This window comes from Tachypleus tridentatus, chromosome 1 (genome assembly GCF_004210375.1).
Source record: "Tachypleus tridentatus isolate NWPU-2018 chromosome 1, ASM421037v1, whole genome shotgun sequence".
NCBI classification, from domain to species: Eukaryota; Metazoa; Arthropoda; class Merostomata; order Xiphosura; family Limulidae; genus Tachypleus; species Tachypleus tridentatus.
This window is the reverse complement of record NC_134825.1, coordinates 83,945,575-83,970,627: the sequence shown is the minus strand read 5'-3', so window position 1 is coordinate 83,970,627 and position 25,053 is coordinate 83,945,575. Positions and strand designations below refer to the sequence as shown.

The window sequence follows — 25,053 nt, the reverse complement described above, 5'->3', positions numbered from 1 at the left end:
CAACCACTTTCATTCTGTGGATGAAACATCCACAAGTAAGCCAAAAATCTACTTCTCCTTTAATATTATGTCTGCCATCTCTTTCAAAACGAAGTTGGCTGTAGTGATGATCTCACTTGGAGGATTAAAAGATCACGTGATTCACCTATTTTATTACTCATGATTGTATGAATAACTTAACTTCTTGTTCTTAAACCCTCATTAGCATATACTAAGTTCCATTTAAGTCTAACAGAGCTGGGCAGAACACTAAACTATTTTATGCAAAAAGTTTGTTGCACTACTTTAAATGAATGGCTAAGCCAGTCTTTGGTTCTCTTATTTTGTGGAGCATTTATCATAGTGTACATTAGTTATCCTGGAGCTACTCATCCCACAGCCACTGCTAATAACCTTGCTTAATTCACTGCTCAGGAAAGTGGTTGTGTTGTGGGTTGGCTGAAACCAATAGCTCTGATATCTTTGCAGCTTGGTGGAGTATGGGCACTTTTTGGCCAGTACTCCAACTGTCCAAAAGCAAAGCCAATAATTTTCTCTATTTATCCTGGGTTATATCCAGACAGAAGTTGAAGCATTTGTTGTGTTGTTTATTCCATGGGCTAACCTTGCAGTGCCATTCACCATCTGTGCAATTCTTGCTGTGGCATGAACTCAGTGGGTGAACCTAGATAAACCTGACCACTTACTGTAAAAAAGTATGCAATTCCAAATGTTTTACTGGCTAACCCTTAGTGTTCATAGAATCTAATGTCGTGTAGCAGGGGCGTAGATCCTGGGGGAATGGGGTATACATTCCCCCTTCATTTTAGGTGAGGGTATGGTGCATACAATCATCCCCCCTACAGTTTGGTCTGTTGAATTGTTTTATTGCATCACAGGCCTACAAATTGTGTGTTTGTTCTTGTGATTCTCGTGTTCTTACCAATTGAATTACATAATTAGGCCTAGATGTAGGCTTTTTCAGTAGCCGAATGTACATCTTTAATATAGGCGTGCTTCTAAGCTTTTCGACCTAAGTGATAGTTCGTAAGTATCAATCAGTAGACCTAGGTATACATGCAAGTATCGTGGCAACAAGATTACTATGTGACTGCATGTTTACAGTTTCAGGTTCACGTAATCAGAGATTCCCAATTTGCAAATTGAACAGTCCACATAAATGGTTGCAAAAATCATCCCCCCATCGGGTGTAAAAAATCCACGCCCCTGTGGTGTAAGTGCCTGAATAAGTTTGTTCATATGAGAGTTAGCCACAACAGCTGTCACTGTAAGTTTTCTTCTCTCTACAATGACTGACCTGAAGCTACCATTTTAAATCTTGCTGCCATGGAAACTTCTTTGATTAAGGGAAGATGTCCTCTACATCCAGGTGTTGTCATACAGGATCAATGAGAATTACTCAATAAACTTATTGTCTGGAATGTCCTCCAAATCTGTGGATGCCATTGTTGGGTAGGCATTCTCTTTAATATCTTCTGTATAGGTGATCAGTCCCTTCGAGCAAATTTTATTCCAAGCTTTGAATTTGGCCTGATAAATTATCTAATTTTCCACTGGGTCAAGTCAGCAATTTTCCCTGCTGTTCTTCATACAGTTCTTCAATGACATCGAGGGTCATATCATCTAAGCTCAGGCTCAAGTATTGCATAGTTTGATGAGCTGTTGGGAAGAGTTCCTGAATGCTTCAGAAGCTAGCCTGGGCCCTCTTTCACTGTCTTCTTGAATATCAGGGTATAGCATCTTAATTTGCTCAGTGGGATTTCTATGAACTGGCTAAAGCATCTTCTTTCTGGAATCCCAACTAATCCTGTGCAGAAGTTGTTAGCACGGAATTTGATACTCTGGTGAGTGTTGGTTACTGTTCTAGATCCACAGGCAGAGTAGTATTTACGTAAGGGTTAGAGGGGATCAGTCCCAGGGTCCAATAATAATTTTATTCTATGTCAAATTACATAGGATGTAGGGCCCACAAAAATTATTAACCCCTGGGCCCACACAACCTTAAAGTTGCCACTGTTTACAGGGTTAATAGTTACTCATAGTAATTCGTTGTACAGCACTGCACAATCCCAGGTATCTCAAGTTGCTTTCAAGGAGAGCCTTTTAGTCCTGAAACTTACATCTCAAAATAAATCACAGTCTTCACCCATAAATACCTAATGTTTCACATTCTCTGAAATCAATTCTGAATAGCTATACATCCAGCCTTTACTCGGTGGTTGCTGGTGGCATGGACCAGAGCTGGGGCTGATGTGCGCTGAGAGATCTTCCCATGCTGTTTCAGACTCATCAGAAGCCATTCCACTCTGTTGACCTTCAGTCATCCACATTTTCCTTTCACCAAGATCCAGTTATTTCAAGAACAGTTTGCTTTTCTAGTACATTTTCTTTTTGTTTTATTTAAAAGATTGGGTGACGGTCAGTTATTCGTTTTTATGGATGGGATCGTTGAACAGACCGTCCATTTTACGTTTCTCAGGATGAATCTCTGGTGAACTGTTGACGGTAATAAAGCATCCTTGTAGGACTGAAGGCGAAAAGTTTTGATTTTAAAGAAAATTTCGAATTTTTTCTGTTGGGAAGGCGTCGCCACAAGACAATAACAACGTTCTCTGATTTTTAAAATACGGTATACATTCTTGACCATTAAAAGGCATTACAGTCGCTTATCCTTCTTACTTTTTTTTTTTTTTCCGGGATCATCTGTTTCCTCTTCAAATTCCTGAGAAATACATATGGGAGATGAGGAAAACGTAACCTTTCACAACTTTTAAGAAATAATATATATTTTAATCTATTATATATTTAAAATTATTCAGTACAAATGGAAATCATTATAAAAGAGTATGTTAATCATTACCATTGAAATTATATCAACTATTAATCTTTAATACTATATTCTAATATTGAATAAAATGTTCGGGGCAAGTTACTTTTATCTCATCCAATACATGCCTCTCAGAAATATCTCAAGTTGGTGAAATAAAATCATTCTGCTTCCGTTGGTTTACGCATATTATTATTATAATACTTTAACAACTCCTATAAAACAATTATTTGAGAAATTTCGTTTATTTAATTAGTGATAATATTAACATTAATTAGGGCCAGTTTTCAGTTCATTATTTATTAAAACTAATTTGATTTAACAAACCGTGCTAATTCTAATGAGAGGATAAAGAGAAGGAACTGTTGTTTCTAATCTTAGCTCTGGCTTGTGCCCATATAGAGGGGTTTGCTTTAAAGTCCATGAGATCATAAGCACGCACGCTTTATCGTTCGTTGTACTCTGCTTGTATTGATCGCAAGAATTATCTTCATGCCGCATATTTTAACATCAGTAGATTCAGAAATTACAGATTATTTAAGCAAGTAAGTGCAGGTTTGTTTTGTAACAATAGTAAAATAAATATATAACTTTAATGATCCTTCATTACAACTGTAAGTTAAAAACTGTATAACTATTTTTGCTCTGTATGGGTGTTGTAAGGTTAACACTGTATATCATAAAATTTATTTCTTTTTTTTTTAATTAATACAAATAGTTGTAAGAATCACAATTTCTACTTTAAGTTCTATATAACAATCGAAACACAGTCTTGAGAAGAAGTTAAACATTATTTTCTGTACTCGAAAAACTAACCCGATTTAAATTAAAGTGTGTTTTTTTGCATCTATAGTGGATGCATAATATTTGATTTTAAAGTTTAATAACTTAAATAAATACTGGCTTTATATCTCATAATTTTAACTTTGATTTAGAATAACTAATAATGTAGCATTCTTACTTCCAGAACATACAAATAATCGTTGTCTAAGAGTTGCATAAAACGATTTGTATTGAAAAACTAGTGTCATAATTTTAGTTTAAAATATTTTGAAAGTTTTATAATAATCTACCGTTTTGGCTTATTCAGGTTGAAGATATTTAAAAGTAAAATCTTATGCGTTCGTAATGCAATGAATAAATTTTTAAATTTATATGTATATATATGTATAATTTAATATTTTTATTAATTTGGTTTTCAAACTATATCTTAGCGTTGTGTTGTCTGTCACATCGGTTACATTATTTGCTATTACTTTTTTTTTAAAGAAAAAATTAAAGCTGGTGTGTTATTACAAGTTACAGCTTTTAAGGTAAGGGAGAATATTTTTAAGTAAGGTAAGACATTTCGATCATTTGTGTAATCATTCTCAGTAGCACAAGTTTTATTGGTATAGATCAAAGGTTATAGTAAATATATCAACTTTCAACAAGCCAAACTTAGTAATTATAAATGTTATTCTATTGCAAGTTACCCATGCTACGTTAACAAAACATAATACTTATAATCAGTAAGTAAACTCAAAACGAAACTATTAAGCTAGTATTTGTTTTTTGAAGTTTCTAACAATCCCAGACCTGTGGTAAATATTGTATTTGTATCAAATGCTCCTTTTTATTTTAGGTATTACTTTCGTTTGTTATAGCAAAAAAATATTTACGATAAATTAATATTTTAATTATGAATGAACAGCGCGTAAGAAAGCTGATAATAATCTCATTAATATAGTTCCAGAAAATAATAGAAAAGTTTTCGTGAACCCTGATTAAGATTATTCATGTTATAAGACTGGAGGTTTCCGAATATACAATATAATAAACATAAATTGTTTACGGTAACTTAGTTAATTAACGAAAGTAGAATTCTTCACATTTAATAATTTATATTGTAATAAACTGAGAAAAGTAATTGACACATGTATTGTTGGAGGGATCAAGCAAACCTGTCTTCTCTATATATCTTTTAAATGACAACACAAATTTTGCTTAATACCAATTACATGACTGCTGAGAGTTCAAAATCAAACTACACGTCTAAAAGCAACGAAATTAATTATATTTCAATTTTTAAATAATACAATAATCCTAATGCTAATGTTTTATGACGAGTATAAACTATTAACTATATTAGGTGAATTCTGATAACGCCAATGCTCTTGTTCTTTAACTTTATTATGTACTATATTTCTTAGGTGATGACAAGAATTCACGGTTTTTGTATAGAGCTTAGGCATAACAACAAATGTGAATCATGTACGATGTAGAATATCTTTCTAGCTCTTGCAAATTATTTTTAATTTATTTATTTTTCCCTCAACAAGTTACGTTATGGCTATTTACATTTATAGTTTAGTGTTTGGGAAAGCTTTAGTTAAAAATCAGAGGGATAGACACGTGAAAAGTGTTTTGTTTTCTCCCACAGCTGTCTACGGATGGACGAAATGTTTACCAAAGCGTCAAACGGGTTTCGAGAAATTCGAGCAGCTGGAGTTCATGTTAAAAACGGTTTTCGGATTTGTACCAATGGTTTATCTCAAGATGTGAAAAGCAGTCATTTCAAGACAAGATATTACCCCCCTTTCTTACCAGAAAATGAAAGTAAAATGCAGCCAATAGAAGTGGCAAAAAAAGCAGCTGCATGGAAAGCGGTCGATCATCATGTGATGGTAAGTTCAACTTCAGACTTCTTATTTCTCTGAGCGAAACATACCCAGTCCTAAAAAAGTAGGTAAATAAGAAAACACTTACCAACAGTAAGGTGACATAAGAGAAAAGTAACAGAAAGACATTTGGTTTATCATGGCCTCTTATTTAAAACTTGCATGGAATAATAATAGCTATAATATTCATCCTATTTTTAAACCAATGTATGCCATTCAAAGCTCGATTAATAGAGCTGATTTATCATCCTAACTAGTATTTCTAGTAGTAGTAGTAACTTTAGGCCCTTCATATCCTAATTCTTATGCAAGTTTCAAAAACTGTTAATATTAAATTCAGAATAAATAATGTGTCATGTGTAAACCACAACATAATTTAACAATTCAATACTTAGGTTTTAAAACCTTAATTTTATTAGCGTATTGCCTCTTATTTCCAGGAACCCTCTACTAAAATTCTCACCATCAAATATTTCTTATGGTATTTTAGCTTCTATGACTAAGCCTTATTTCTGTATGTCAATGTTTTACCAGCCTTATGTGCCTCCAACTTATTAATCACTTTTGTGAGGCACCTTCTCATAATAGCCTGTGAAAAAAGCAATGATTGTATATTATATCAGTTGAAATGACATAATGCAAAATGGAGGAGACTCAGTGAAAAAAAAAACAAATTTGGTAAGGTAAGATTTCTTAAACCTTGCTGATAAATGAGCCATTTTCCAATTTTTTTAAAATAACTTTTGGCAAGAAAAATCTAAATATACCTAAAATTTTCTAGATTCTCCCTTTCATAAAAATAAGTATCACAGTGGGATCTTTCAGTCATCAGGAAGTTTAGAGAAAAAAAACAGTTTTAAGTTTTCACCCATCTTTTCCCTGAGCTTCTTTTCAAATTTTACAAAAAATCTTGTCAGGACTTAGTTTCATTCTGAAATTCATCAAACATTTTCTGAACAGCTGCTACTTCAATAAAATTTAAGGAAAATCCCTCCTACACTTAAAGAATGATAGTTTTTTATCTCTCTCCTTTGTTTGATATATATAAATTTTAGTGTCCTCCATTTTAGAAGAAAAAAATGCTTTTTAGAAGTTAATATTTGGATAAACTACTACTATAAAACTCCAGGTATGTTTAAATATCTGTGTTAATAAATTATTGTTGTTTTCACAAAGCATATTTTGGCATACATCTCAGACGTAATTGTAAGATGAAAAAGGCTAAGGTAGAAATATATATTGTTGTATATCTAGTTCACTGATGCTTGTTTTGCTCTAGCTAACTCAGTATATTTTCTAAATCCATTTCTTAGGATAACTTTATTGTAGGAGTTGGAAGTGGATCAACTGCTGTTTATGCAATGGAAAGATTGGGTAAATACTCTTGTTCTAGATAACTGATTGGAATCACAGTGAACCTAATAATATGCTAGTTCTAAGAAGATTTCAGCACCTGTTTTGTATTTTGTTTCTTCTGTTGCAACGAATAATGTTTCTGTTTTATGAACTTGTATTTTTTACTGCTTTGTGTCATTGTTGAAATAGGTAGCTTTGTAAAATAAGGATCTTAAAGAGGTACAATTGGAAAAATTATTTTGAAGATTTTTAAATCCTGTTTTATATTTAATTTGGTGAAAAATATCACCTCTTAACCATAATTTCTCAAGAGAAAATAAGAGGGCTAACCTATACCCATAAAATACATAACCTTTCATCCATGGAATCATCTTCTCTGAACTCTTTCCAATAAGACAATATCATTTTTTAAATAAAGAAACCAGAACTTTGCAGAGCATTTGATATGAGTTCAACTAGTGGTTTGTATATAAATAATTCTCTCTTTTGATTTATTACTATAATTTCCATTTATAACCTTAAAATTCCATCACCTTTACTACTGAGAACAGATAAGTGCTTCGATGGCTTAAATGATTTATCCATCATTATGCCAAGGATCTTTTCTTCAGTCAATGTACTAATTATGACTCAAAATTATTAATGTAAATAAGAAAAAGCACTGGCTTATGAGGCTCTCTACCTGTAACAAGTGACTAGTTTGCCTGGACTTTCTCACCCAGCCACCCTATAGTCCAACTAACTAGTCTTTCTCCAACTCTTGCTGATCTAATATTTCTTATCTTCTGTGTGGCACAAAATCAAAAGCTTTATGAAAATGTTAATGTTTTTGACCCTACCATGAACCAGATAAAAAAAAATGATGTTTGTGAAAAAATCTAATAGATTACTAAGTCATGATTTTGCTTTAATGATTTTTTTTATTGGTGTGACTTTCTCTTGTATAATATTTCACTAAATAATTATGCAAAACTTCTTTTATTAGACCATAGAATTTATATCATTAAAGTAGTATGACTTAACTGGCTTACCATTTTCAGTAGTGACCCTCATCAATTCCTTTTAAAAATAGGAGTAACTGTAATTTTACAATCCTAAAGCACTTGCCCACTAACTACTTAGCAAAACTGAAAAATAAAGAGGTTACCTGTAAATCATGGGGAAAACTTGCTTATATTTAACATTTTTGTTATACAATACAGAAACCTCAGTGTTGTTATAAAGTGAAATGTATAGATCATTGTTTTTATTAAGTATATTTGGTTTTAATTGACATGAGCCCCTCCCCTGTAGTTTGACATTAAATATGAAGGCTTATAATGTTAAAAATCAGGTTTGAATACCCATGGTGGGCACAACACAGACAGTCTACCATGTGGGTTTGTGCTTAATAAGAAACTGATGTTTTTATTAACTTGACAAAGGAACAGTGTGCTACATATATTATAGTGTACAAATAAGGAACAGAAGAAGTGAAATCTGAAAAACAGTTATTACTTTGTGCTTGAATAAGTTATTAATTTCACAGATATTTGTCTCACCTAAGTTTTTTATAATTATTTGAAACTGTATTCATCACAAGTCAATGCAGTAAAATTGTTAAAGTGTTCAGTCTCTTTTATGTATAGCTTTGAGAGTTAAAGAAGAAGGACTAAAGATTTTATGTGTTCCAACTTCATTTCAGGTAAATTTTATTTAAGCTATTTTTTTTCACCTACTTAATAAGATGTACAGTTCTAAGTTCTGATAAGTGGTTTAGTCATCATTGATTTGTTACACGTACAGTACTGTATTCAGGTACAGTTTTATTTTTACTGAAAATGAAATAAAGTGTAAAACTGCAAAAACTTTTCAGAGACTTAAGAAAGTATCTACTGTCATTATTCATCATAATTTGAGTGACTGGCTATGTTTTGACCCACAACATGATTTTTAATAGTGTATTATTTCTTTTTATCAATGGCTGTGTTATGTCACAGGAACTTATCCGATAACATTTGACTGGCACTCTTAGCTATTGTATTTCAATAACCATATAAAAATATACACATTTGATAATATTTTACTGCTATATTACTTGATAATTTATTACTGACATTCAATTGGTAATTATTTATCAATGTTTTTCTGTATTTCATTGACTTAAATTACAATATTCAGGTAATATCTAATATATATTTATCAAGTATATGAATAGTAATAAGTGTTTAACAATAGTACTTCATATTTAGTCTCGACAGATCGTGAAACAGCTAGGCTTGTCTCTGACTGATTTGGAAGAACATCCTCAGGTAAGTAAAAATAAACTTTATTTCATTTTGAATAATTATAACTAATATTTGTTGTTTAACTGTTTTGTACCATTCAGCTTTGTACTTATAGCAACATAAGGATCCTTATGAAGAGTTTAACGTTTAATATTTTTTTAAATGTTTATACATTTTGTGCAGATTTTTGAAAATTATATTAATGTTACTTGTAAAACAAAGTGTAATTACAACCTATTATAGTAGAATTGTTCTTTTGTTATACCGATTCTTTTCAGTTATTTGGTGTTAATAATTAAATGTCCAGCACATATAAACAATAACAAATTCATTTATTTCTTCCTTAACACTTTTGCAAACTTGAACATGTGGTAACTTTTAGGATACATTTACAAATGATGCTAACTACACTACACTAATGTAAGTCAGTTTACAAAGTAACTCAATATGCATGGTAGCTAACACAGTTTCAAATACTTCACTAAAAATGAAAACACATTTAGGTATTAATTGTCTCTTTACCACAAAAAGGATATTGGCTTGATGGAGAGGATGCAGAGAAAGACTAGAAGAATGATACCTGATTTAAATAAACTTGAGTCATTAAGCCATCACAGGATGGTGTACCAGTTTTGTGCCCTACCCATTAGGCTTGGTTCTGCACCATGTGCTTATTACTGGGTAGTTGGGGTTTTGCTTTTCGTCTTCATGTCTTGGGTCTTTGTTTCTATTATTATATTGATAACTGGTTTTTTCTGGCCCATTTTGAACTAAAATTGGTCAGTCATACTTGTCAGCTTCCTCAAGTGGCTGCCTGGGTGAGATAGTTAATCAGAGTGCTACCTCTGTCATACCTTGTTCATTTGGATGCCTTTTTTTTTTTTAACATTGACCTCAGTCTGGCCCAACCTTCTTTTCCTTTCCTAGTTTGTTCCATGAAATTGTTAGTTTGCCACTCCCTGTCTGCTCACCTTCTCGGTGTGGATATCTGTGCATGGTGAAGGAACCTCCCAGGGAGGTTATGTTCTTTCAATTTACCTCCTCTGGGATCTGAACATCCACTTACATGTTTGCTGTGCGTGGTGACCCATGAAGGGGAGGAGAGGATCCTGGTGGATGAGAAGTCCAACCCTAACACACCATTTTGGCCTTGAATTTCTGCAGATGGGCTGTCTTGGGGTGACCCCCTTTGGGTTAATCAGCTGGTCTATTTGGGCAAAGTCAACCAAATACCAGTGTTGGATGTTCTCAGCAGGTGTTGTGGACATTGTATCTGATGTTGATGTTTGGGTATAGTGCTCGCAAACCCTGGCATTGCTGCAGTGTCTTTGTTTAGCATTGTAGTGCATCCCCTCATGGGCTCCAATGTGGGTGTGGTCAGTGGACACTGAAATATTCTTTTTTTTATTATGGATCCTCCAAATAAAAAATAAAATACTGAAAAAAATGGTCCATAAGTAAACAACTACGTCTTGAAGATCCTGAGCAGCAATCTTCAACATCTGTAATACCTGTACCTCATTTTCTTATATTAAATTCTCTTTCAGACAAACCTTTAGGGTAGATGTCTCCCTTTTTCATTCAGAAGGAACTAGAGGGACTTGGTGGCTCTCCAGAGTCAGTAAAAAAGCTTCACTCTGGTAACATATTGGTGGAAATATCCACGTCTAAACACAGTGAACTCCTCTTGCATTCAAAGGCGATTGGGGATATACCTATTGAGGTTACGCCTCATGCTACTTTGAATTCACCATGATAAGGTTTTGTTGAGAGAGATTCAAATAATGACAGCAAAGTAAAAAGATGTGATCGTAAACAGAAGGGCTCTCCACCCAATTTGCTTACACGTAAATAAAAGTGGCCACCTTGATACAATGGAACTGTCGAGGTTTACGTTCTAATCTGGATAACATCAAAGCACTGATTGCTTCCTACAGTCCTGTATGTCTTTCCTTACAGGAAATATTTCTAAAACCTGCCAGTACAGTCACCTTTTAGCAGTTTTCTTTGCACAGAAATGACAGGCTGTGTAATAGATGAGTGCATGGAGGGGTGGCACTGTTGGTTGATCAGCATGTGCCCACCCTGTCTTTGCCACTTGGAGGCTGTAGCCATCCCTGTTTCCTTGGGTCGTACCATCACTGTTTGTTCTCTCTATCTGTTGCCTGGAGAGACCTGTGATCAGTCAGACATTGATGCTCTCATTGAACAGTTGCCATCTCCTTTTTTAATCCTGGGGGACTTTGATGGACCTCATCCTGTCTGGGGAAGTGTTGATATTGATGGGACGGGTTGCTCCAGAGAGCATATGCTCTTAGATTACAAGCTTTCTCTCTTCAGTAGTGGTTTTTATAATTATATTTATGCACCTAGTTTGTCCTTTAGTGCTATTAATGTCTCAAGTTGCTCTACTTCACTATTCTCCCACATGTCTCCACAAGGCAGTGATAATTTTCTTATAATTTTGAGAGAAACTGGCCGTCTTTGATGCCATTCGACCCGTGTGCTCTGTGGAAGCTGGATCAAGCAAACTGGCCTTCTTTCACTGCTTTCACAAAACTAGATTCTGCCATTATCTGTAAGCCATCAATAGACGATTGAGTAGCAGCAGTAACTAAGTGTATTTACAGACAGCTGCTTAGTGTATTCCTAAAAATTCAATGCATTTTCCACAATATTCTCATCCGTGGTGGAATTCTTCTTGCTACAATGTTTGGAAGGCTCAAAAATGGGCCTGAGATACTTTTCGTAGGTATCCCACACTCTCGCACTGTATCGCTTTCCAGCAGGCCCGTGCACATGTTCGGTGGGTAAGACATCAAAGCTAGAAGAACTCTTGGATTAAGTTCACAGCCAGCATATTTTCTACCACCAGTTCCAAAGTCATATAGGACAAGATTTGAAAGGTCAGTTGGCAATATAATTCTGACCCCTCTTGATCTTGCTCTCTGATGGCCAGGAAATAGCTGATACACAGAGCATCACCAATACTCTAGGTGAAAGCTTTTGCCAGCTATCTAGCACTTCTACTTCATCTTTCACCTTTTTAGCCATCAAGACTTGGGCAGAGTGATCACATTTTTTCTTTCGAGCTGATTGTCTCTGTGACTATAATCGTCCCTTTACACTGGTGGAACTCAAAATGCTTCTTCACCAGTCTGGTAGTCCATCTGTCAAACCTGATGATATATACTACGAGATGCTGCACCTTTTACCTCCTGCTTTTCTTGCTATTCTTCTGATTGTTTTTAACTGGAACTGGCAGGAGAATGTTCTTCCTGATGCCTAGCACCAGGCTATTGTTCTACTTTTTACTAAACCTGGGAAGGATCCCAAGATTCCTTCAAACTACCTTCCAGTTGCTTTGACAAGCTGTCTCTGTAAGCCGTTAGAGAGGATAGTTAATGCTCGTCTTGTTTGGTTTCTTGAATCAAACAACCTTCTCTCGCCCATTCAGTGTGGGTTCTGATGATAGTGCTCTACCATGGACCATGTGATTCGACTTGGAATATTAATCGGAAAAGTCTTTCTCAAATGACAACATATTGTATCAATATTCTTTGACATTAAGAAGGCTTATGATACAACTTGGAGGTATGGCATTTTGCGAGACCTCCATATATATGGGTTACATGGCCATTTGCCCATTTTTATTAAAAATTGTTTAATGGACAGGTGATTCCAAGTTCATAAGGGTTCAATACTTTCCCGTTCTTTTCTACGGGAATTTGGAGTCCCTCAGGGATGTGCCTTGATTGTCACACTTTTCAGTATGTAAATTAATGCCATCACTGAACAACTCCCTCTTATTGTTGCAAACAGGCTCTTATGTCTAACTTTCACATCTCGTGTCAGTTATTGAACTTGAGATATATTGCGTGGCAGCTACAAACTGCTCTCAATTGTTTACTGAAGTAGACCACAGCAAATGGCTTTAATTTCTCTCTCTCTAAAACCATTTGTATGCACTTTTGCTGCCAATGGGGTATTCACTCTGATCCTGAACTCTGTATCGGTGAATTTGTGCTGCCTGTGGTCCCTGAGACAAAGTTCTTTGGGCTTATCTTTGATTGTAAGCTGACCTTTATACCTCACATGAAGCAGCTATGGGTCAAATGTACAAGAGCACTGAACATCTCTTCCACCACTTGGGGAGCAGATCGATGTTCTGTGCTAAAGATATATCATGCTCTTGTGGAATCAAAATTACACTATCGATCACTTGTCCGTAGCTCTGCCAGGATCTTAGCATTAAAGATGCACCAACTCCAGTTATTTCCTCCTGTCCCCTCGTCCTTATTCTCCACCCTCCTTTACCAACTCCAGTTATTGGTTCTACATCCCACAGCTCACTTCTTCTGTCTTCATGCGAGACCTTTGTCTTGTCCTTGGCAAAGAGATCAAGTTTTTCCTATTGCATAGCTTTCCACATGGCTCAGTCTGTATGTCCTTCTCCCATAGAGGTATATTAACAGAAATGAAAAGTATTTCACACATGCTTGGGGATTTCCAGCTATATGACCTATTGTGGTTGGTGTGTCTGAGTGTCTGATTCAGCTTTTCAATGAGGGGTTTTCAGTTTCCCAAGTTCTAGTGCACTGGGTTATAGTGCATCCTTGTCCCATATCTTTTTTATGTTTTACATTACTATAGAGTCTTTGCTTCACCTGTTCTTATCATGTTAATCTGTTCCTCCTCAATTTGTCACCTTCCTGACAACCTACTCTTCCAAATTGGGATGTGGATGTGGTCTTACTTTATCTATATTTGAACCTCTTTCTTGAGTTCTTTGTTTCACCATTCCCTTAAAGCATATTTCTTTTTCCTCTTGGTCTTACTTGTTCACCATCATTGTTACATGCACACTTTATCACCATGTCTGTTTTCTCCTGTATCTGGATTGTTTCTTCATTTCAGAAACCTCAGTGGCTCATGAAGGTATTTCTGCCTTTCTGCCTGTTTTTTCCCTCTATTTCTAATATCTACCCTTGTCCTGATCTGCATAGACTTCTATGTCTGCATGCCCTATGTTGTACTATTGACCTTTGGCTTCCTTCTGTGGTTCCTGTTCCTGGCTTCTATCCTGTGGCAATGTTCTTCTCGATATTTGTTCCCTTCTGTCACCATTTGGGTTCATTATTTCATCTAGTTAGCATATTCCTAGTTGTCTCCTTCCCATAAGAATTTATTCTGAGTAACTTCTTATCAAACACAACACCATACCTTTTCTCTTGCTTCTTGTATTCTTTGGCCTTTGGAAGAAATCCTCCAATCAGGCATGTGAACCACAGTAAAACATTCATCTACCATTATTTACATCATATTGTGGTTTCATCTTCCTCTGCTTTTTGTCTCACACCTGTGGCTGTTTTTTAAGCTTTGAGACTCTAAGACTGGGTGAGTCTTTATTAATGCTTTATTTTATTTTAGGAGCTTTTTTCTTACCTTCATTACATGGCAGGTGGTGCCTGGACAAGTATTCTACAATTCAAAATCTACAATGTATAGCCATGTTAATTCTTATTTACCATTACGTGGCTTCACAATGATTGTTGTTAAGATGGGATGATTCACAAATCAAGTATGATCTGTCTCGCCCTAGTTATTGTGGGGCTCATGCTGTTATTACTCACATTTCTTCTTCATGGGGTTGATTTGTGTATATCTAATTATGGGTTCAGATACTTAACCTCCCTCGACTCCTTTCCACTTGGATGTACATGTATCCTTTTTTTCCCCACTCTTTATGGATGAGCAAAGAGCATACCTGGTTAGAAGCAGTGCAGATGCTCTCTTTCAATCTGACTCTCTCTTTTACTCTTTTACAGAAGTATCCTTTGGATGCTTTTGGGGGAAGAATAGTCTGTCCTTCCTACAAACTAATGTTCAATTCTAGCTAATCTTGTGAGAAGAGGAAAGCACTATGTTAGAAGTTACTATTTTTCTGTACTGAAAATGTATTTCAGATAAGTGTTTCCCTCCATATTTCCCACCCTTCTTCCCCATACCTTTCCAATTATTTCGTCTTCTGCCAAATTTTGAATTGATAGTTCAGTAGAGGCACTTAGAGGGAGTCTCATGAGTATACTATGCTGCTATTAGTGGAGAGTTGATGCATGATGATTTAGATGAAAAAGGCATTGGAATTACTTTATCCAAATGGGGTTGAGAGAATGGAAGCTTGTGGCATGCATAAATGAAATGTTTGCATATATGGGGCCACAGTTAACAAGAATAGCTAATCTTGTAAGTGGAGGGAAGTACTTGTTAAAAATGCATTTTCAGTATAGGAAATTTTATACCTTCTAGAAACTGAGTTATTTTCTTTGTTTTTTTCAATATTAAAAATACAAGTTTGTCTAACAAGGAATCTCTTAGAAAAATTTTAAAATGTTGTAAAATATTTTCTAATTTTTTCTCAATGTTTGTGTACATTATTGTTAGTTTGAAAATATTTATTTCCAGGTAGATGTAGCCATTGATGGTGCTGATGAAGTGGACTACAATATGACTTTGATCAAAGGAGGAGGAGGTTGCCTTACTCAAGAAAAAATTGTTTCCTCTTGTTCACAAAATTTTATTGTCATTGCTGATCATAGGTATCAATATAAATTCTTTGATTGTTTTGTTCGAAGAGAAAATTCTCATTCTTTAATGCTTTTCACTTCTGCTTAACTTGCATCAAGCTTGCTTGATTTATTGTAAGTAGAATGCTGTTACTTTGTTTCTCATATCACTTGTAACCAAAGTTAGTACTAATGTGTATCTTGATACCTTTGTATTTTGAAGTGTTTTTTTTACTATAAATTTTATTACTGAAGTTTGAAACTATGTGATAGGACAGATTTACATAACAATATGAAATTTTCAGGAAATCCTTTGAATAACTGCTTTTAACTTTTTTCTTGGATATAGGAAAGATTCCAAAGAACTTGGACAAAATTGGACAAAAGGTATTCCTATTGAAGTTATTCCAATGGCTTTCGTACCAGTTCAGAGACGACTTGAAAAGCTTGGAGGTACTCCTGTTCTTAGAATGGCTTTAGCTAAAGCAGTAAGTATACAAATTGACTCAAAGACCAAAAAATTACAATAGAATATCAGAAATTAAAGGTTAACAGGCATACCTACTAGGGTTTAACTGTTGTGTGTGTTGTAATAGAGTATGGGGTAAACTGAATTAAAAACCAAAATATCAGTTGTAGCATTGCATTGCCTTTATATATGGACTTTTGTATTATTTTAGTTTTAACAGTCAATCCTTTTGCTGGAAAACAAAGTTTTTAACAATAAAAAAGGATAATGACACTTGTGAAAAACATTATCAGCTGCTAAATTTTTTCCTTCCTTTGCTCATCTAAGCATTGGTTTGAATGTCTCTTGCTTGCTTCAGCCTTGTATTCTCCTCTTCATTACTCTTGGTGATACCTATCATGTGAATCTCCACCTACATCAATGGAAAACCTCAACCATAGATTCATGGACACTACAGTTTCTTGATGGTCAGGAATTCCAGGGTCTATACATAGGCAATAGGCTTTCCTACATGATGTTTTAGAACTTCTTGCTGTTAAAAGGGTAATGTCTCATGGACTGGCATTATTAAGGGGAAAATAGGCTACACTTCAACAATTCTATGGTGGTGTCTTACATTTCTTGTCACAGAGTCACTTGCTCCAAAGCTCTTTGTTTTAGAACCTTGGATCTTATTTTTTGAGATCACCCTACTAGCTTACCATGTTTCTGAAGTGGTGAATTCAATGGCAGATTAGTTGTCTTGACCCAAATGGATTCTACCGAGAGAATGGATGTTGCATCGTGAGGTTTTCTGTTGAATTGATTCTTGTTTCAAAAAATTGATGATTTGTGTATTCACCACTTACTGGAATATCAAACTAACAGCATTTTGGTCTGTGGTACCTCACCCTCAGTCATTGGCATAAAGATGTATTTTGTCAGGAAAGAATGGGATTACACCTTTAGGCCTTTTCACCAATTTGTATGTTATCAAAGATACTAGCTGTGATTTGTTTCAACCTGTTGTTGGATCCTGTTGATAGCACCCATTTGACAGCTAAACCCTAGTTTCTACTTCTGCAGTACTTTCAGGAGTGCTCACCTCTTTCACTACCTTTTTGGCCATCTCTGTTGTGGTGGCCACAATGCAACATTATACACCCAGTCATCCAGATGCTTGAGCTTTAGGTATGAAGATTATGTGGTTGGTCATTTGCACAATGTTTTAGTTTTATTTCTGAGGTTGTCATGGATCTTTCTCAATCTTTGCTTAGTCCCATGATGGACATTTGTCAACAGAAATGGCATACATATTGCAATGGTATATCAAGAAGAGGTTGAACCTACTTTGACAAAAGTGCCAACCATAACTTGGCTCTTAGGCAAGGATTTTCCATCCTCCATAGTTACTTTTACAAGTCATCCTTATTAACTACCTTTAGATCCTTGAAACAAAAATAATTTGAGTCCTCAGCACTCTTCAGCTTCCGTGCATTGCTTGGGTCCTTCATCTCAAACAATCATTTCATTTACTTAACTGATATATTAAAATGGTATTACATGCCTTCTTTCAAAATTCAAGATCTCAGCCTCCTGTATCATGCATCACCTTTCTCTCAAGGTTTAATTTTCATTGTTGCTGGACTACTGATGTCACCAGTTGGAGATCATGCACAGTATGTCTTATCATTCTACCTACATCCTCACAGGTTTTTATCCCTAAGGACTGGTAGCCAAGGAAGAGGATAAGTCCTTTTCGCTGATTCAACTGACAACTATCTCTCACTTCTATAACCACTCAGATCTCAATCATTTTTTATGTTCAATGAGGGTCTTGAAGTGTTATTTGCTTACTGATTCCATTAAAGGTATTATACAATGACTTTTTATTCATTGAGATCCTTCAGTTCCCCATGATTTCTTTTTGATTACGTTGTCAAGGTGGTTATAGAGTTTAATCCGTATTTCTTATTTTGGTGGCTGGTATGTGGACCTCCCCCAATACTATTATTTCACATTATTTGCATGATCTGGCAGTATTTTCCCTGAGGGTTTTCATCTATTCTCATTACTTATCTTAACCACATCCTCTACATTATTAGGTGGAAGTATCTTGATTACTAATATTGCCTCTTCTTTATCTTCCAGGGTCTGTAACCCCCACTTTTCTTTTCTTTTTTACAGGATTCCACTCTGTGGCTAGTGTTGCCCAGGCAGGTGTGATATCATCAAATCAATTCCACATTACCAACCACTAACACAATATTCTTTACCCAGATTGGAGTAGAATTTTTATGAAGGAAGGATGGATGATATTACTGTACTGAACTGGACTGCCACTCGTGGACTATCATGAGTAAAGCATAAGAGGATTCTACATGTACCTGTCAGTCATTATATTAAATAAATCGGGGTCAGTTTCCTTTAAAAAAAAAAAGCCATGAAACGTGGTTCACCTATTGCACTGTGTCCAGAGTATTGTTCCTTTATATATAAATATTGCAGTCCAAATGCCCTAGCCACCAATATGAGAATTAAGAACCATGACTATATCTCCAACCCCTAGTAGTGGGGCCTCAGCTATATGGTTGAAGGGATGACAGATCACATCAACTTTCATTCAAGTAGCATGATTTAGGTTCTGGGTGAAGATTATACTTATTCTGGATGTAGTGCAGTTCCTTCACTAGGATGCTAAGCTTCTATTGACACACCCATGGTCTATGCAGTTTGATTTTGTAGAGAGAATAGCCTCACCTGTTCCTCTATCTTATCAGTATAGGTTAACTTTTGGAAGTTAAGATTTTCTTAAATCAGAAATGTATTTCCAATAATGCCTACTTCTGCTCTTGCTCTTCATTTCCACTAAGAGCTGGTGTTTGAGACTATGGATTGGATCAGTCTTAAAAAAAAAATGATTATTATCTGAATGAGGTGCTAACATTACCAGGATAGAGGGCACATTAATGTAGTTGGAAAGTGTCATGTGACAGATATTGCCAAGTGCAATTAACTGGAGAATGAAAACTGGAGCAAGTAAGAAAAATTCAAACTAATACTTAGATGGGCAAAGGAAGGAAATCCTAGCAGTTAAGTAATAGCTGTAGTGGGAGAAGAAGTAAGTATTATTGGAAATGCATTTTTATTTAAGAAAACTTTTGAATGATTCTATGACAAAACAAAGAATGTAGTGCTTGCTTAGTGATATTTAAAGCATTTAACGTTTTAAACTTAAATATGCCCATGATTTTAAATAACTAACTTTCAGTAATTGGGGGGACCCCACTTAATAATTCTGTTTATTTGATGTTTCTTTCTTATATAAAGTACTTTTTGTATTTCTAGTTCTGTATCACAAACAATAAAAACTTTAGAAAACTAAAAAAATACTGTAACTAATTTGTATAAGATAAAGGCCTGTCCTTTGGGTAACAAACACCAAGTCTACTGATTCACTAACTAAATACTCAGTAACCATCTGCTCTAGCATAACTCGTGCTTTGTACTTCTCTTAACTGTTTTTAGACCTGGGAGACAATTAAAATTTTAGAATTTAGGCCATGTTCTTATCATGTGACATGAAACTCTCTCGTGGTCAAACAGCTGTTCAAACATTTATCAATATTTAGCTGATAAACAGAGTAATAGCCTATTTCACTACAATTAACCAAAGCACCCCAAGCTTAATGTGTTTTTTTTAAAGCATTTGAAAACAAATTTACAATATTTTGTATGGCAAAATAAGAAATTTTAGATTTGATGAAAAAATTATAAATACAGTAATTAAATTTAAGAATCTTGTGTGGAAATTGCCTTTATAAAAGAAAAAGTATTGGCAGTTTTTGAATAACTATTACCACTTCTTAAGCAGTAATTTAACATTTTACTATAATTTTTTAGGGTCCAGTGATTACTGATAATGGTAACTTTATTATTGACTGGAAATTTTCTGAGGTTAGAGAGTGGACAGTTATAAACCAGACAATCAAGATGATTCCAGGTGGGTGTCAATAAAATAACCTCAAGAAACTAATGTGAAATACTTTGTAATAATTTTATCAGTTCAAAAATATTTTGAAATATAGATAATGTCAGGTTTTATGTGTGATCCTAATGTTTTACAGTTGGTGTCTGTGACTTGCTGACAATAAAGTTCAGTAATAATTAAACAGTATACTGCTCACTTGCTTTAAAAGTTTATATTAAAACAAATCAAACATATGTGCAAGTCCTCCAGTGGGACAGTGATAAGTCTTCAGATTTACAATTCTAAAATAAGGGTTCAATTCCCCTTGGTTGAAACAGCAGATAGCCAGATGTGGCTTTGCTATAAGAAAGCACACACACACAAATGTTTGTAACATTGTTTAATACCACACTGGTATCCAGAGGTTTTAACAGTTGTCTCTTGCTCTTCAAAGTTCACACAGACTGCTATAGTTACTTTAGAACACAATTTGACAAGGTTAATTATTTTTCATGCTCTGTTATTACAATATACTGTGTGAGAATTTCACTTTAAAAATTGTTATGATACACTATTTATGACTGAACTCGCAATCATGTCATATAGATGTAATTATATATTTATATTGGACTGCATTTTGGATGTGTATTTATACCCCAGCAGATCTCTAGAACATTCCACACACTACTAGATAATATGTTGCAATAATAGTTAGTTAAAAGAACAAGAAAATTCAAGAGATACTAGAAACATGAGGCAATAATATATCAAACACCAATTCATAACTTGTGAAATATACAATCTGTGTCCATAAAGAGATCTAATTAAACTTGTGCTAAACTCTTTCTTTTAAAAATAACAAAATTCTGTTAAATGGAATCAGTTGTGTATATACAACATAAAACTATATTTTTAAAATTTCCAATAAACCCCTGGCTATGCTCTCAAAGAGAAGGTATTGTCGTTGTCATATTATTATGTTACAAAAAAAGAAGCTAGTTGATGAACTTGTTTGAAATTTGAAAAGAAAGTTCATAAAAGTATATAAAATATTTAATTTTGGTCTTTTGTTACTATTTGTTATAAAAAAAAATTAATGTAGTTCTTTGAACTTAGACTTTGAATAGTTTACCTGCAAGATGATTTTCATTTCAAGTATAAAAAATAATACTTGTTACCATACAGTTTTCACTTTTTCATTTGCATAATCTCAAGAACCTCCTGAATGAATATCATTTGTTGTTTCTAAGAATATTTTTTTCTCACATACATAATTTCACATCTTTATCTTTTCACATATAGTTTATTTTTAACTTTCAATTTCTATGTCTTTTATTGTTTATTCTGGTATGTCAACTAATGCCCGTGGTGTTTTACGAAGTTACTCTTGGTTCATAGTTCTTGTACATGTCCTGTGTTTATAAGCTTTCATAACCCAGATGACAAATTTATAAAAATTGCTAAACCTTTCAATTTAATTTTTAAAACACAAAGAATACATAATTAACTAAAATATAAGAGTAAGACTTAAATATAATTTAACTATTTCTATAGCATATTTAGGTAAGAAACCACTAAGTTTTGTATTCAATCAAGCAATGTTATTAATGGCAGTTACATTTACTTCATGACAAAACTGCAGGCCAATTTCAAATTAATTGTTAGTGGAGTATAGAGTAAACTGAGCTCTTTCTAACAACTGTATATGCTTGTGTCAACTATGTACATGCATGTTGCAAATCTCACTGCAATGTATAGAAGGTAGGTGTGGCACCCATAAAGTTTTGTTAACATTTCTGTTTCCCAGTGGATGTAGCTGAAGAACTATCTTGTGTCAGTAGTTCATACAGAAGTTGCAACTCTCTATTCCTGTAGATTCCACCAAAACCTTTTGATTTTATATTCTAATTGTATATTGTTAAAAAACTAACATCATATCTTTCCAAGATGATTAGTACTATCCACGTGACTGTAATTCTCATTAGAAAATAAGATAAGTTGTAACTGCAAGATATTATTTCACCTACCTTTGGAGGAAACTGCTGTCTACTTTCATACATTATGTGCAACCTTACAGGTATCTTCCTAATAGGCAAATCAGGTGTTATCCTGGAGGAGTGACACAAAACAATGAGTAACTAAAGCAAAAGGTGATTAATAATTTTCTTAACCACATGAAATTTAGCTGAGTGGATGGCAACTGCCTGTTGTAGAAACAGAAGTATAGAGAAGGACATTTTGAGTGCCATCCATTCAACTAAGTTTTATTATGAATTCTCTTCTTAAGCAAGCTGTCAAAGAATTCTAAACTACATGTTATGTGAAAAACTGTACATATTTGAAACAGATGAACAATTTTGAACACTTCTACATAAAGTAAGGGTGTTGCAAACATTATACACAACAATATTAAATTTCCAGTCTTGAGAAACCATGAAGAAAATATATTATTACTTTGTATGTCTTGTATAGATAGATTACTTTATTGAGATTCAACTTTTTCTTTCAGTTTCTGAGAAAAAGAACTGGCAAACTATAATGAAATGCAGAGACACTCTTATATAAATCTTTCCTTTTTATTTATAAGTTTGATTAAAATTGTTTTTTCAGGGGTTGTGGAGACTGGACTTTTTGTAGACATGGCTAAGAGAGCTTACTTTGGACAAGAAGATGGCAGTGTAATAGAGAAAGAGATTCCAGTATGATCTCAGGTTACAGTTACAAAAACTGTTTGCTACAATGCAGATGGGGTTCATAAGAGACATCTGTACATGTGTGAAAGTGATTAATGTTAAAATATATAGATGGTATAAACTATTTTATGTTATTTAAAGTTTATTTCAGCATGTATTTAAAATATGAGTGAAGTTTGATAGAGTCATAAAAGTTTATGAAATTGTTTTTTATTGTAAACATCTGAGACTGAAAAAAATAGTTCCACTTCAATTGAAGATTTATTATATGTGAAACCGTAGAATGTAGTTTACTGTAAATTTAAATTGACCAGTGTTGACAATTGTTGGAAGGAAGTATATAGTGATTCATTATTGTTATAATAAGATACTATATAATTTTTATAAATAAAGTTTTTTAACTTTTAAAGCAATATGATCTGACACTTTCTTTAAATTCATAAATTTAGTGAAGTATGGAAATATGATGAGGTATGTACTCTGATACGTCCTTGTGATTAAAGAAGTTACTCTTTTGATGTAAAACACTATTTTTTAGAAAAATAGCAGACTGGTTAGAAAATGTCTTGTAGCAGAGCCTGAATTAATTAATTAATTACATTATGTAATGAGTGGCCTAGATTCAACATTATCAGTAAGATTTCTAAGTGCATTGACTGTTAGAGATGAATGTTTACATACTGTGTATGACAAAACCTTTATTTATTTAAAAACACTGCCCACAAACATAAAGCAAACAATATGAATGTGTTGTTGTGTTGTTTTCTATTGAGATATGTTGTGTAAAAAATTAGGCCCATTCCAGTTTACATCTGAGCATTAGCCTTTAGTACTTACCAACTTGATAACTTTAAGGTGTAACTGACATCAGTGAAGATTACATTTTAATGCTTTTATCTTTAGTTGATAATGATTTGGTCAAGTATAAATTTTAAATTTTTATTAGTGAAACTGTCATTTAGAAATAAAAATACATTGCTCATTACACTGATTTGTGAAGAGACTGTAATGTATTGTTATAAACTTATTTTATAGGAATTGTCTTCCGAGTCTTTTGTATCTGTTTACATGTACAAATAATTAACATATTACAACTGTAGTTTGTATTTAGATATATCTACTATAGAGTATTATTGTTTTGAACACTCGCTAATTGATTTAGTTTGTTTTTAATTCTTCACTTGCTTCCATTGTTACTTTGTGTCTTTTAACTCTTCTGTTTTATCTTCCTATTTTACAACTTATTAGGCTACTGTCTCTGACCCATATTTCATATAAAAATATTTATATGCATTCTCTTTCCTTTTTTTGTAGTTTGGAGGCAGAACCTAATTGTCACATGTGATTTGAGGTCACACTTTTCTGAGCAGTTCCATTTCAGTAATTACTGCCTTCATAACTAATGTAATTTGGTCCATTACACTGCTAGTTGTGAAGCTTTCTGATCACCATTAATAATTAAAATCTTGATCAAATGTTAAACTAGCTCTTTAATAAACATATTGAATTAAACCTACTTATGAATGCAAGGAAACAAAATTTGTTTGTTTCTTTTACAAAACTGTTTTTGTTGGTTTTTTTTTCAATTTGAAATTGAGTGCTTATAAAGTATGTTTCGCAATCTTTACATCAAACAAAAAATATAAGAAATTATATCCTCATTCTTAAAAATCCAGTTATGATTTTCTGTTAGATGTTTTTGGTATTTGTCTTTCATTAAAAAATAAAGGTATGTTTAATGCTATAATGATTTTATGAATACATACATCTTAGAACTCAAACTGTTGTATTCTCTTAAAATCTAGTGTTTGGTTTTCTGATACTCACAGTAGATTAGAAATTTATGTGAGAGGACCAAGGTAAAAATATTGAAATGTTGATTTTTTTTTTTTGCCAGCTCAGAAGTCTCCTGTCAAAAATCTTATATGAAAAACTTTGTGTATTTATGCAAAACATCTCTCTCCAAGCTGCTGTTGTCATGTGCTGTTTTATTTTCTCACTTAAACATCTTAATGTGTTTTTTCCTTTTTCAGCTTAATGTTGATTTGTTTGGTTATAGGATGTAAAATGTGATTATAAAAAGATGTGAATGAAACTTCAAACTTGTGCCTAGTGGCATTGATAGAAACAATACATGGATTGTTAGTATGAATAAATATATTTGTTTGATAAAGTTTTGAATTATGTTTTACTTATCACCATTCTTTGTTGAGAGTGGAAAGACTTAAAAGCTTGATTAATTTTTCATATGTTATTACTTCAGTGA

The 25,053-nt window shown here is 33.7% G+C and overlaps 1 protein-coding gene across 7 annotated transcripts; it reads left to right on the top strand.

Moving 5' to 3' along the window:
* Positions 1-3,215: 3,215 nt before the first annotated feature.
* On the top strand, positions 3,216-24,960 carry LOC143254063 (ribose-5-phosphate isomerase-like). 7 transcript variants are annotated; one of them, XR_013029950.1, is made up of 10 exons: positions 3,216-3,372; positions 5,250-5,493; positions 6,801-6,861; positions 8,472-8,527; positions 9,075-9,134; positions 15,576-15,709; positions 16,026-16,164; positions 18,312-18,540; positions 20,028-20,127; positions 22,705-24,960. XR_013029950.1 is itself a non-coding variant. In XM_076508812.1 (9 exons), the coding sequence occupies exons 1-9, from the start codon at positions 3,320-3,322 to the stop codon at positions 22,797-22,799; spliced, it is 942 nt and encodes a 313-aa protein (XP_076364927.1). In that variant the 5' UTR covers positions 3,216-3,319; the 3' UTR covers positions 22,800-24,960. The 7 variants fall into 7 exon arrangements, 6 of the variants coding, with proteins under 6 accessions (XP_076364927.1, XP_076364968.1, XP_076364940.1 ...); XM_076508812.1 differs by lacking the exon at positions 18,312-18,540; XM_076508853.1 differs by lacking the exons at positions 3,216-3,372; positions 18,312-18,540 and adding an exon at positions 4,043-4,140.
* Positions 24,961-25,053: the final 93 nt, after the last annotated feature.

Bases quoted from the DNA above. Each gene is read 5' to 3' on its own strand.
- LOC143254063 (XM_076508812.1), top strand. From the start codon at position 3,320: ATGCCGCATATTTTAACATCAGTAGATTCAGAAATTACAGATTATTTA. The intron at 5,494-6,800 runs GTAAGTTCAACT...TCCATTTCTTAG, and splicing joins CGGTCGATCATCATGTGATG to GATAACTTTATTGTAGGAGT. The intron at 16,165-20,027 runs GTAAGTATACAA...ATAATTTTTTAG, and splicing joins GAATGGCTTTAGCTAAAGCA to GGTCCAGTGATTACTGATAA.